Raw genomic sequence first — 14,738 nt, 5'->3', positions numbered from 1 at the left:
CAGCTAACAAGGCAAGTTCGAGTTATGTAATTTCCATTGGTCAGTATTCTCTAATAAAAGCCACAGAGCTGAAAGAGTGACTCCATGAGAAAAATCACTTGGGCCTACAATATGCAGACCTCATACTGATGCACTATTGGGGAAGAGAAGCCGTCGCCAATTACTAGGAGAATACTAATAAACTATATGGTGTGTGAACACAAACCATATTTAGAGCGAACCATAACAAAGTTGTAGTGTTGACAGGGCACTGCACTCAGGAATTTTGAAAGTACCTCTAAATTCTTTATTGTGGCTGACAAGTTGTTCATTGGAGGACTGCTGGTACCTTCCTAAAGAACTTGCTTCTACCTCTTGGGAGTCCTCTAATGGAATACATAGGACGCATTGCCTAGTGGTTAGAGTGAAGGTCTTAGTTGGGGTAGGAGTTTGCCGTGAGAGCCCTGAGTTCCAGGTCCTGCCCCAGACTTGCTAAGTTACCATAGATAAATCACTTACTCTCTTTTTAACATTATTACATGCGCAGGAGCTGCCACCTCCAAGAATCCTTCAGCTGGAAAGAAGTGTTAGGCTATTAAATTGACAGTTGTGATTGGCCCACGGATGTTAATTTATTTTACATTGTGTGATCATCTAAGCCCTGATAGTCCAATGAAGTGGAATGATTAAAGAATTATAGTAACTAAGACCGTTAATAAAGGGAGTCAAGTTTGGTCTCATGTCTAAGCACTCAGGCAAAGCCAGCAAGCAAACCTCCTGGGGGAAAAGAATCACTAACTTGTAAAAAGACTCAAGATTAGCCCAGATGGCCATACCAGGAGGGTGAACACCTTCTAATAGGTATTACCTGACCTTATATGCAAAAGGGATATGTTTATCTAACTGGTTCCTGTAGCCAAGTTCAAATAATTCCTTTGAAGTACCTCTTGTTAACAGGAAGGATATTAAAAGCCTGTTTTGTCTAAGCTTTCTAAGCATCATTTAGCTATTGACTACTATCTTAAATTGTGAAGAAAAAACATCACATGAAGAATTTACTTAAAGCTTTTGCAATTGAGAAATAGCCTGGTCTTTTTACTGACCACAAAGAGGACTGTCTAAAATGGTGACGAGGTTATTCTCAGCACTGGTATATACAATAAGTGCACGCCCATACAAGAGGAGCTTTCTTGACAAGCTTGGTAGGGGCATGTTACAATAACCCAGAGATGCCATGGGCACTGACCTAGAAAGAAATGTAAGGTGTTTACAAGACTTACCCTACCCAGTTCTCTCTTTCCTTTATATGGACACAGCTGGTGGGAAGGAGGGAGCAAAGTGACTTATTCTCCCCCCAACATAAGGGCCAGGAATAATTGCAGCTTGAGTACCTTAAAGATTGTGAAGTGCTTGGAAGTTATGGCATGGAGGAAGGGGGGCTTACAAGTATGACTCATTGATAGGGGGAGTACAGGAACCAGTGTAATGGGGTGGGGGGGGGGTGGCAGAGGGAAGAGGTAATCCTTCATTTGGAGAAAAGAAGGAAACGTTTCTGTAGCAGGTGTATTTTTTATGTGGTGGTCATTTATACTCCCAGATGGACCAGTGGGTGGAAGTAGCTGTCAGTTGTGTATGACAAATACAATTTTTCATGTAGATGCTACAACCACATATGTGATTTCTACTGTATGTATTATTCATTTAGATTTTAGACATGAAATCAGTTTTTGATTGGCTAAGCAAACCATGGTAAGCCATATGTCAAAAACTCAAATCTCGTTGTATACAATATGCAGTGTACTTGTAGCTGTGTTCAGCCCAGGCGATTAGAGAGACCAGTTGGGTGAGGAATATCTTTTATTGGACCAATTTCCATTGGTGAGAGAGACAAACTTTTGAGCTACACAGCTGACCCAGGACACACCAACTCAAAGCAGCACCAGATCCTGCCAGAACAACAGATGCAAAACCTGCAGACGTATCTCCACTGCTACAATGATCACCACTCCCCACAACACACCTTTCAAGATCCATGGGTCCTACATGCCTGTCACAACATGTGGTGTACTCCGCTGGTGCACTAAATGCCCCAATAACAACTTTGTGGGTGAAACTAGACAATCGCTACGCTCTCGAATGAACTCACACAGGTTGTTTTTTTCTTTTATCATTTTCCTATCACCTGTGGGTGAACACTTTTCACAAAGTGATCACTGTATCTGATCTCTCAGCCCTCTTACTCAAAGGAAACTTGCACAACACTTTCTAAAGACGAGCCTCGGACCTAAAATTTGTGACTCTGCTAGTCACTAAGAATTATGGATTGAACCAGAGACAGTGGATTTTGGTTTATTACAATAATTTGTAACCTACCACTTACCTCTTTTTGTCCTGTGACTGCAGAGAGGTTAACGGGCCACTCTACCTTGAATGCTGCCTTACAATATGTGCTCACTACTTATCCTAAACAATCTTTTCCACTTTGCATTTTGCTGTGATGCTGGGAGTACCTTTCCCAGACCTGAAGGAGATCTGTGTGGCTCAAAAGCTTGTCTTTCTAAAGCTATGTCTACACTACCGCAGTAAGTCAACCTACACTACACAACTCCAGCTACGTGCCTTAGGTCAAGTTACCGCAGGAGGTCAACAGGAGAAAAATCTCCCGTCGACTTACCTTGCTCTTCTCGTCGGGGGTAGAGTACAGGGGTCAACTGGAGAGCAATCTGCAGTCGATTTGGCGGGTCTTTACTAGACCTGCTAAATTGACCTTGGATGGATCAATCTCAGAGAGTCGATTCCTGCCGTAGTGTAGACCTGCCCTCCCCAACAGTAGTTGGTCCAATAACAGATATTACCTCGCCCACCTTGTCTCTTTGTATACAATATTCCATAGACAATTCTCTAGATAGGTTTTTGTGTGTGTTTGTTCTGAAAACTTTATTTTAGAGGCAAAGTGTTAAACTGATTGAAATTTCACAAGATTAACATTATTGCTTAAAGTGCTTGGATCAATTTAAAAAATCAAAGTATATAATTAAAACATAAGGCTAAGCAATATTAGCTACACAAATAATTATAGAAATACAGTAAATAGTACAGTTACTGAGAAATAGAAGACAAATAAATTAAAACAACACTGATAAAAGGTACTAGAGTAAAATAGGTATAAAGAATCCCCTAAAATTCTAATACACATTAAATTGTAAAAGATAGTGCTCAAACTCGTTGGCCACAAAACAGAAAACAAGAGACAAAACATTAAGGACCTGTTGCTGAGTGGTGCAGAGTCACTGGAAGTTGCAAGTGGTCAGCACCACTCAGGATCAAGGCCCCGGTGCACAATATCATAACACATAGGGGTGCAAATGTATATGAAATGAACAGTTTGAAGATAAAAGCCATGTGTAATAAAATGCTAGAATCCATTGTAACCTTGCATAAATTCCAGTTACATCTTCATTCAAGTCTTATGCTACGGCTACACTGCACCACAGGATGGTCTGTGGGGATATGTATTGTAAAAGCATAGCATTTTGATGCAATCAACGGATCCTTGTGGACACCGCTGGTGCAAACTAAAAGGTACCGAGTTTGCATAAACGTAGTCGTCTTTCAAACAGGACTACATTAATGCAAACTAGCCTTTTAGTTTGCACCTACAGCATCCACACAGGGCGGTTAGACTGTAATGTTTTGGTGCACTCTACAATTAACACCCCTGTCGGCAGCACTGCAGTGCAGCAGCATAGACAAGCCCTTAATGTCTTTGTTAAATTCAATGCATAGGAAACATCTGCTGCTTTTTAATTTTAACTGCTAAGGGAGTCAGTCGTTAAAATGTTAGTTTATTGAACCACATCTGTACCCTATTGAAATTGGATGAGTATTGGGGTGGTTGTGCATATCTTATTTTCAACTAGATATTCTGCTTTCATTGATCCTTCTTCCTCACTGATCCCTTCTTTTGTCCCCATCTATTATGTTCCAAAAATAGAAAATGTATAATATGCTGACAGCTTGTTCTGTGATACATAAAATTTGGGTCTGAGCTTATCCTCCAAGATACCTAATTTACACAGTGCACAGTAACAGTTCCTTGGGTTTAGCGGAATACCAACAGAGAGTAAAAATGTTCTTTTCTATCAGTAAGAACATGTAATAAATTGTGGAGATGAACAAGTAACAATGTTACACAGAAAATACATCTCATGCAATGGCACACAAAACAAGTAATGAACTTAAATTATTCTTGGGACTAATCCAGTTAGAGCTCAATAAACTAAAGATCACATTATACAGGAGCACAGATGATCTGCTACAATTTTTTTCTAAAATTGCTGGCTAGAAAAGTCTTGATTGTCCCAGATTTTCTCCATTCTTTTCAAGATGCACTGGAAGTAAAAAATATAAGTATATAAAATGTCTGAAAAATGTACCATGCATATATTAAAAATCCAGGTAAAATAAATTTACATCATCCTGCAAGGCGCTGAGCACCTTGGCCCCAATCCAGCAAAGCACTTACAAATGTGCTTAACTTTAACCAAGCGTATAGTTTTATGGACTTCAACTCAGATGTTAAAGTTGAGCACATGGTTAAGAGTTTTGCTGGCTTGGAGACAGGGTGGTGGATGGAGTCTGAACTGACAATTAGGACTGCATCACGATTGCAATTTTTTTGATTGACAGACAAAACAAATACACAGTAATTTAACTGGTGCTAAAATATAGTTCATGTTGACATATGTACTTTGTAGTCTTTCCATGATTTCTCCTAAGTTGAAATCCAGCCACTGATTTTCTACTTGTGTTACATCATTACTGTAAATCTTTTCTTGAGTTAGCAAAACCCTCTGATTTAACAACCCTGCAGCACTTTCATATAACTCCTCTGGGTCCCCCTAATGTATCACAGAAATGTTGATGGGCATTTTTTTTAACCCATAAAGTATGAAAAAAGCCTGCCATAATAATTGTACTGTCAAGGAATAAATTGTAATTATCTGAATTTATTATCCAACGTGAAGTCTTGTCTTCCAGCCTGGGAAAAACAAAAATGTGCATATGCTGAATCTTAGATGTTAGTGTTTAACTATTGCTGCAATACCCAAACCTTATTAACATAAAAACCATTTCCTAGAATCCGACTCATTTTAAAATAATCTCTTTATGTACAATTGTTCTTTATACAAACATCAGTCCCGAACACTCAAGTTATACATTGCTGTTTTGATTTGTTGTAAAGTTTCTCACACATCCTAAAAATGTATGGCAGCAAATTGCAAAGTACAGAATGTTTGTCTGACCTTGGGTTAACTTTGATCTAAAAAGTGCATTTATTCACAACCAGAACACCGTCTCTCTTGCCAGGGAAAAGATGGCCACGTTTATTAAATGGAAAGATGTGAATGTTCAGAAATATTCCATTAAAGAAGACAAGTGATTTTACTGAATTTAGGGCCTGATCCAGGCTCCATTAAAGTCAATGGACTTCAGAGATTGTTGAAACCTCTTATTAGGCCAGTCTAAAATTAAGAAACATCATAGTCCTCAATGGTGAAACTTCCATCCCACTGTGAGTAAAAGAAAAAAGTGCACTTGTTTGGACTCCAATCCTCCAACCTTTACTCATGTGAATGATCCCATTGGAAACACTTGGACTACTCGCATAAGAAGAGTTGTAGGATTAGATCCTGTGTCTGATCTGTTGGATCAATACAATAGCATGATAAATTCACAAATCTTTTAAGATGAAAAATCCAGTTTTGTTCTTCTTCCAAGGTAAAGTGCTATACTCCTTAGGTTTCAAAATGGTCACCGATAATTCCAAATAAATTTCAAACCATGTTATACCAGAGGCTAACATTGCATGCTCACTAAAATGTAACAAAAACAATTTCACTTTCACAGTAGATTGTAACACAAGTAAGTCCGTCCCCCCCCCGCTCTCCCAGGAGAAACGGAGCTATCATATTCAACATTGGTTTTAAACAATATTTGTTGAAATAAAAGTGACAAAACTACAGTTGGACTTCTAAAAAAGTACTGAAAGTGACACTTTCTAATAAATATACAAAGTTAAAAACACATAACAGTAAATATTGTGAGATGATAATGCTTCTTTCTAGAATTCCTCCCCCTCTCTTTCTCTCCTCTCCCCCTAATAGGGCCAAATCCTGGTTCTACTGAAGATAACAGTAGTTTTACCAATTGTCTTCAGCGAGATCAAGATTTGATCCTTAAAGTCCATACACTAAATGGTGAAATATTATTGTCAAATCCACCAAGTCAGCTGTCAGACAGAAAATTACTCTCAACACACTATCAATCCCTTCTCATGCCCTACTGATACTTCCTCCTACCCTCCTTCCTTGCCAAGTATTTCCAGTATTCCTTGTATAGCAATTTATTAGCTAGAACATGACCAGTTGCCAACCAAGTTTGAAAATTAAAACATTAAAACAAGTCACATTTTGCCTTTTGATATCTCTAGAACCATGTACTTTTTAACCTTTCTGATATCACAGTGATTGAGATGTTGACAAACATGACTACTGATGCTGAGCATGGTCAACACATCACTGCAGGTGTAAACTATGGATTATTACATAACAAGTGTTCTACCTTGATAAGCAATGGGCCTTGTCCTAGGTGCCAAGTACCTACCATTGCCACTGATGTCATTTGGAGCTGTGGGTGCTCAGCACATTGTGGGATTGAGCCCAATGATATTTGTTGTATCAATAACATTTACTTAACTAGACTATGTAATGCTCGCCCTGATGAAGGAGATGTTTTGTATGCACAATATTGGAATATCTGCAAACTCAATAAGCATACACACACATTCTGTTCTTTTTGGCAGAAACATACGATCACTCCTTAGAAAAGTACCTCATATGAGGAACCTCTCCCTCCACTTTTCCCCACAAAACCCTCAATGCCTCTGTAGCTTTTAGAATCAAAATGACAAGCTCAGCTTATCTGTGCTTTCTCATCAGGATAAACAGGAAGACTGGACACATTGTATCATCTTGCTCCAAAGTGATTTAAATCTCCTTATGTGAATTGTAGTCTTGAAGTTACCCATTTAAAGTTTTTAATAACCCAAAGCTCAAAGGATTTGGGAAGAATAGCTTTCTAGTGGTGGAGAGTAACATGTGACAAAATCCCCGATGAAACCACAATTCCAATGGATATAAAATAGATTTTTTTCTACACCTAAAACGGATAACAATACATATTAGTACATATTTAAAGGAATGCTTCATAAAGAGATATCCCAAAGCTATTCAGAAAGTTTAAACAATTTGTCCTAAATGTAATGCACACTTCCATAGAAAATACTATTCTAGCTCAGCTGGATTTCACAGATGACCCCAAATCCTATTATCTGTAAATGTTAGTCCATATAAATTTTACTAAGAGCTGACTGCAATTCATTCTGAGTCATACTAAAAAACCACAGTGCTGCATGTCAGAAATGAAGGGTTATAGTCAAGAACACAGAAACCATTTAGTAGAAGAGAAGACATATCATTGTTCGACTATTCAGGATGTGCTCTGTGTAAAAGTCATAGTTGACAGTGCTGATCAGTTTTCTCCACTTGCAACATTTCACAGTTCTCCAAGTCACTCTCTTGACTGATAGAATAAAATATAACCAGATTCTGAATTTTTTGATATATCAGAGGTCAGACCATAGAATTCTTCAATAGCTTGAGCATCTATTTTCTGCAAAAACAAACAGAGTTGTTTAAAATGTTTGCTAAGAAAAAAAATTAAGCTTGGATTAAATGAATATAAAAATGCGAAAACACATATGTAGTTATTTGCCTCAGGGTAATGATTAGCAAGTTTTGTTAGTGATTCAAGAAGTGAATAGGCAGTTTAATAGTTTAGGAGCCAAATCCTGCTTGCTTCACGCATTGAAGTCAATGGGACTACTTCTCTGAGTAATCCAAGCAGGATTTGCCACAGGTAAATGGAGAGAATCTTTTTTCTGTTACATAATAACAAACACAGGTAAGATGTGATTTTAGTTTTCTAGAAATGTAATGGTAGAATGGTGCTACAATAGCGATAGTGCACTTAACTTTTGCCTTCCTCTAGGGGTCCTCTACTCCCCTCCTTTTATTTTCCTCATCATTGTGTCTTTGGGGACAGATTCTGCTACCCTTATATTTAAGAAGTACCATGCTCTCTCCTTCCAAACAACTGGCCTGATTCTGATCTCGCATCAGTTTTACTCTGCTATAACTGCAATGAATTTACTCCTGACTTACACTAGTGTGAGATCAGAATCAGCCCCTAGTCTTGGCAACATACTGCAGCGATTTTTAGTGTCTGCTTGAGACACTACTGCACTATGAGCAGAAGGCATCTGCACCAACTGTAGGCCAGATTCTGCTCTGATTTATAGACAATAGGTTGTGCTGGAAGGTGAACTTTCAGACTGGGGGGAGGTTACTAATGGAGTTGTGAGGCACCATCAACACAAAGGAGGATCTGAATATTGTACAGGAAGATCTGGATGACCTTGAAGATTGGAATAACAAAAGGGATAAAATTCAATAGTACAAAGAGCAAAGTCACACAATTAGGGTCTAATAATAAGAATTTCTGCTACAAGCCAGAGATTCATCAGTTGGAAGTGACAGAGGACGAGAGAGAACTGGGTGTGTAGGTCAATCATTGGATAACTATTAGCCACCAATGTGATGCAGCTGTGAAAAAAGTAAATATGATCCTAGGATGCATCAGGGGAGGCATTTCCATTAGAGATAGAGAAGTATTAATGCCATTGTACAAGGCACTGGTCAGACCTCATTTGGAATACTGTGCACAGGTCTGATAAACCATGTTCAAGAAAGATTAATTCAAACTGGAACAGGTGCAGAGAAGGGCTATTAGGATGATCAGGGGACTGAAGGGCCTAGCTGATGAGAGGAGACTGAAAGAGCTTGGCTTGTTTATCTTTTCTTAAATTGGGGGAAAAGGGAAGGGGGAAATCAAGTCACTACCAAAAGCTGATGGTCTCTGAATGGTAAGCCACACCAAATGGATATGGGAACTTACACACCAATAATCTTCTCATGATCATCAGCATACTGACCTCTACAATGTCATCATCAAACAAAAGCCAAAATCCGTGACTTTTCACAATGGTAATATAATGCCCACGATTAGGTCCACTAGAAAAAAAAGTAATTAAAAAAGAATCAGATATAAATGGGCTGGTTTTGATAAGTCATATGTTAAATAGATAATATATTTCCACTGAAGTCCCTTGTAAGCCAGCTTGCAGTGTTAAGTAGACATGTGCATTCTTCTTTCTCCTATACTGGGTTATCTAAAATGGGTGGTCAACTGAAAATTGAATGCCCTCTCATTATCTGCATTATGGTAGTTTATAAATCTAACTAAAAAGTAATTGACAATTAGTTGGTGGCAGACATAAACGATGACATATTTTCAAAATTGCTCAATGGAATTTAAATAGGGAGAAAACAGGCTGATATTAAACATGGAAATGCAATTATGTATCTTCTTCTGGGTGGGGAGAACAATTGTTCATTCTTTTTGAGCTTTAAGAATTCTTCCAGTTTTTTCTATGCTTGACAATCCCTCACATCCAAGAACTCCTATTATAGCTACGATTCTTCATTCTAACCAATCATTACCAGTCCTTAAAATCAGCCAGCTGAAGCAATCACCAGTTAGTACAGAAAAAAAAAATACAACCATTGCCTCCTGCTAGAGGCTGAATACGCTGTCTCCACATACTTCCAGCCCAACAGAAGTAAGACACAGAGGGCCAGATTCTAATCTTCGTCACACTGGTATATAAACAGAGTAACTCAGTTTAAATTACTTGGATTTACACCAGCTCACAAAAATCTGAGTGAGATATAGGTATTTCATATGGCAATGCAGAATATTACTGCTATGAGTCTGGGCTGGCCTATAATTATATATTTTTTTGTCCTAAGTATTTCATCATAATCCAATTTTAGGTAATCTAAAGTTGGTCTCAACTATGTAAACAACTTGGCACAGGCAGACCCTGGCTTTCATATGCTATCCCATTGACTTCAATGTGACTTTGCACAGTAGTAACGGTCTGTTTGTTCAAATTTGTTGCAAGATCAGGCCCAGAGTCAGCATTCTAGATATACATGTATTGGCAGATAGCTGAATTAGACAGCTTGATTGATCCTTTTCCATGTCTCATTTCTGTAGTCCTATGATACCAGTTTCAAGCAGAGGTGGTCAGGAAACGGAATTTGACATCCATGAAGAATTTGAGGTTTTTCAGAAATTGTGTTGTCTTAAATTAGGGCGAAAAGTCAAAACGTTGAAATTTTTTTGCAGAATTGAAATTTTGTTAAATCTTGTTTTGGAAACAATGAAATGTTCCTAGGAACCTTTTTGGTGTTTGCCAAACAAGTTTCCTTCCTGGCTCCCGGGGAGCCCTGCCTCTACAGTAGTTTGTAAACTCCTCACCAGGTGGACTGGCTGGCTGAGGAGCCTGGGTAAAAAGCTCCAAAGACAAAAGAACCCAAAATGCATTTTTAAAATCTTACGATTTTTAAACCAATCTCAATAGATTTTGAAGCCTGACAGATGATTTTTGAGTGTTCGGAATTGGCAATACCACTGGTCTAATAATAGGTTAAATACAAAGGAATGCACTTTACCTGCCACAGTGAACGACAACAGCCACCAAGTCATACATGCGATCCAAGTTGACAGCATCGCTGGATGTGTTGAAGAGACGCAGTTCCAGAGGAAATACCACACGGTAAGAGAGTTTGGTGTACCTGTGTAACTGCTCCATGTACTTGAATCTCTTGAGGTGCAATGCAAGGATCATTGGCAGCTTTTTTACTCTCATCCTGTGAAATCATTAATAAGGGTGTATATTATGAAGTGCTGCTCAGATCAGTGTCATTCTTTTCTTGCAATCCTAGGCCTGCACATTAGAAATGCACTTTGTAAACAGAGGTATTCTATCAGCAGTAACTGGAGACCTAAGAGATGTATGAAGCAGCTGTTGTGCCACCTCTAGGTTTCAAGGTCCATACGGAGGGTACGTGTGTGGGAGAGGGTTGCAGCCACCAGAGGCCAAGAAGCTGCACACAGGTTCAGAAGGAGGTTCACTGCAGCGACAGGGGTATCATAGGCAGGAGAGCGGGAACGTTGTACAAACACAGAAGTTGGAAGACTGGACTGTAGTTTAATGTATCAGTAACACACTGAGTGAAGCTACACTTCAGCAGTCATTTAAATTTCTACTAAAAATAGGTCTACGCTATGATTAAAAAAAGCAACCCATGCCCCAGAGAGCCTCAGATCCTTCCCCCTTGTGGGATCTCAGAGCCCAGGCTCCAGACCAAGCCCGAATGGCTACACTGCAATTTTATAGCCCCATGAGCCCAAGTCAGCTGACCCAGGGCAGCTGTGTCCATGCTGCAGGTCTTTTATCGCAGGGTAGATGTATCCTAAGAGCTCAGTTTACCTGAACAGGGATTGAACTGCATTATTCTTTACCCACCTTTTCTGTGCCTCTTGTTTACTGCAGCAAGTTTCACAGTAGTACTTCTGTTCACTACATAATGTTTCTGTGTTGCTGAAGTCTCTGTAAATAAATATAACTATCAGTTCTTAGGTTTCAGAGTAACAGCCGTGTTAGTCTGTATTTGCAAAAAGAAAAGGAGTACTTGTGGCACCTTAGAGACTAACCAATTTATTTGAGCATAAGCTTTCGTGAGCTACAGCTCACTTCATCGGATGCATACTGTGGAAAGTACAGAAGACGTTTTTATACACACAAACCATGAAAAAATGGGTGATTATCACTACAAAAGGTTTTCTCTCCCCCCACCCCACTCTCCTGCTGGTAATAGCTTATGTAAAGTGCAAGCATAAGCTTTTGTGAGCTACAGCTCACTTCATCGGATGCATACTGTGGAAAGTTCTTAACGTTTCTTGAAACTTCCTCCAATATCACACTTGGACTGATGAGCTGAAAAGCCAGTAAGACACAATGGGTGAAACACTGGTCCCACTGAAATCAATAGGAGTTTCATCCAATTTCTAAAACATGCTGTTTACATCACAGTTTATACTTAGAAAGGCCCTGACCCAGCAAAGCACTTAAACCGTACTTAAATACCTGAGTAGTCCCATTGACTTCAGTGTGACTGCTGGTGCTTAAACTTGAGCATGTGTTAAAGTGCTTTGCTGGTGGAATGTTAAGAATTACTTTTCTTTGTGAGTACGAAGAGTTTTGTGCTGCTACTTGCTTCACTCTGGCAATTACTTCACCAAACGAGACTTTTCAACATTATTCAATTCAACATGCATGCTTCCATCCCATACATGTAACTCACACTGAAGTTCATGCCAGATGTGTGTGCATAAGGTACTCCTGAGGGAATTCCCTGCCAAAAAACATAAAAATTCTGTGCACAAATTTTATTTGTCAATAAATAAATGTGGAGGCTACAGCATGGCAATGGGGAGCAGAGGCCTCTGACTGTGCAAGGTGGGAGATCAACCTCTGCCTCTCCCCCCAACCCTGGGACACGGACAAGGACCCTGACACAGCGCAAGGGCTGGGCCTGACCGAAGTGCACCACGTGTGGGCAGGCAGGATCTAAGTGGGGAGGGGCTTAGTCGGGGAGGGATCCAAATGTGGGCTCAGAAAGGTACTGTGTGGGGCAATCTGGGTCTGAGCAGCTCAGTGGGGGTCTGAGTGCGGGGGCATCTGGCTGCACAGGAGTTTGTTGTGGGGGTTCCAGCTGCAGCAGCAACTCTGCAGGAGGGTCCTGGTGAAGGTGTCTCAGCAGGGCGAGGGGATGGGTGTGGGGGGGATGAAGCTTGGCGGGGGGTGTCTGGGAGAGTGGGGCTCAGTGTGGTGGGGGTCCAGGTGTGGGGGGCTCATCGGGGTTGGGGGCTCAATGGATGGTAGTCTGGGTCTGGGGGTCCAGATGTAGGGGGGTGGGACTCAGTGGGGAGGTCTGGGTACAGGAAGGTTCCAATGCAGGTGGTCGGTGCGGGGGTTGGGTGGATGGGGGAGCAACTCCCCATACAGTGGCCCCTCCCCCTGCGGAGGAGGAGAGATGGGGGCAGGAAGGGGGGAGCAGAACTTCCTGCAGCCGGGGGAGGTTTCTAGGGGTGGGTCTGACCCAGCCAGGCTGCTCCTTGCAGGGGAAGAGACAGTCCTGTCCTCTGACACCTCCAGCCAATCTGGGACTAGCAGCTGAGCCTGGTGCACGGTAGGAGCCACCAGCCAGGGCATCCCCAGCTTCTGCTTGATTTACCTCTCTGCTGGCTGCTACGGGTGCCCAAAACAATGCACCTGCACTGCTGGGGAGGGATATGTGACCGCTCTTGCGGCTTTCCTTTGCTTCCCCATCAGAAAGTCATTTTTCTGTGGGGAAGCTAAGAAATCTGCAGAGGACATGAATTCTGTATGTGCACAGTGGTGCAGAATTCCCCCAGGATTAAAGAGCTCCAGGACTGGGTAAGTATTCCCAACAGATGCAGCACTTAAGACACTCCTAATTCTCCCTCATGTGACTGAACCAAAAAAGACTTTGAATTCTCTTTGTGTGGTTTTTCATAGGGAGCAGACGGGAATTTTTAGATACCTACACATGCACACTCCCCACTCCAAACTATTTCCGGATTAGCCCCATCTGGATAATTTAAAAAAAAAAAAAACCTACAGGTCTCTCTGCAAGATTTATCCAACGGTCAGAGAGGTGCCTTCTAAAATAGAAAGTGTGTTGGTGTTATTTAGTCATGTAACCAATATAAATAATATCTTTTAATGGGATAAAAAATTATAACAAAGAGACTGGAGTTGAAAGTTGGGATCAAATGGACTGAGTCAACTGGCCTTTATAACTTGGAATGGAAATAAAAATAATTGATACATAATTTATTTTGTTGTTAGATGAATTCCTCTTCTGCTCTTTGCCAGACCTTATACTCAGGAGAGAAAGATTATGCTGGAGGCATGTATTTTTTGGAGCACTTAAACACATAAAGACCTTTTCATCTGACCAAAGACAGAAATAACTAGAAAAGTTTCATCTGTAGTGGTGAAGAAATATGTTTTATTGAAATACTGAACAATTTCTATTTACTTGTTCCTCTTTTCAACATTACAGTATCTACATCATGAAGATGCAGAAAAAGCAGTTATTGTTATAGAAAACAGGCAGTGAAATTTAGTAACATAATTTGAAGTTCCCTGCTGAAAAAGGCTGCCAGAGGCGTTTGTCCATTTTATCATGAGTGACACAGTATAATAAAAGCGTCAAAGAGTCCTGTGGCACCTTATAGACTAACAGACGTTTTGGAGCATAAGCTTTCGTGGGTGAATACCCACTTTGTCGGATGCATGTGGGTAAATACCCACTTCGCCGGATGCATGTACATGCATCTGACGAAGTGGGTATTCACCCACGAAAGCTTATGCTCCAATACGTCTGTTAGTCTATAAGGTGCCACAGGACTCTTTGATGCTTTTACAGATCCAGACTAACACGGCTACCTCTCTGATACGTAACGGTATAATAATGCAGCTATGTAAGGCCCGTGTTCTAGCTTTACAAATGTTTAATTAAAATAGGGTTTCTCTTTCTTCCAAGGAGGGAGTTGTGGTCCTTCTAAAAGGCCATCACAAAGTATGACAACTGTGGGTTCTCTGCCTTGTGTGTTTTGTAGGTAACTATCTGTAGCCA

General features: G+C 40.4%; 1 protein-coding gene across 3 annotated transcripts in view; it reads right to left on the bottom strand.

The window, feature by feature from the left end:
- Positions 1-4,960: 4,960 nt before the first annotated feature.
- USP46 (ubiquitin specific peptidase 46) overlaps positions 4,961-14,738 on the bottom strand; it is a 32,704-nt gene continuing 22,926 nt past the window's right edge. For all 3 annotated transcript variants that reach the window (XM_037897794.2, XM_037897792.2, XM_037897795.2), the window contains 4 exons: positions 11,537-11,620; positions 10,680-10,877; positions 9,095-9,173; positions 4,961-7,713 (listed from right to left, as the gene is read on the bottom strand). In XM_037897794.2, coding sequence (XP_037753722.1) covers positions 7,612-7,713; positions 9,095-9,173; positions 10,680-10,877; positions 11,537-11,620 — 463 coding nt within the window. In that variant the 3' untranslated portion in view covers positions 4,961-7,611. The remainder of the gene's footprint in view (positions 7,714-9,094; positions 9,174-10,679; positions 10,878-11,536; positions 11,621-14,738) is intronic.

Source organism: Chelonia mydas, chromosome 4, assembly GCF_015237465.2.
Source record: "Chelonia mydas isolate rCheMyd1 chromosome 4, rCheMyd1.pri.v2, whole genome shotgun sequence".
Lineage (NCBI taxonomy): Eukaryota > Metazoa > Chordata > Testudines > Cheloniidae > Chelonia > Chelonia mydas.
The sequence above is the reverse complement of the archived record's forward strand: the minus strand, read 5'-3'. Positions and strand labels throughout refer to the sequence as shown.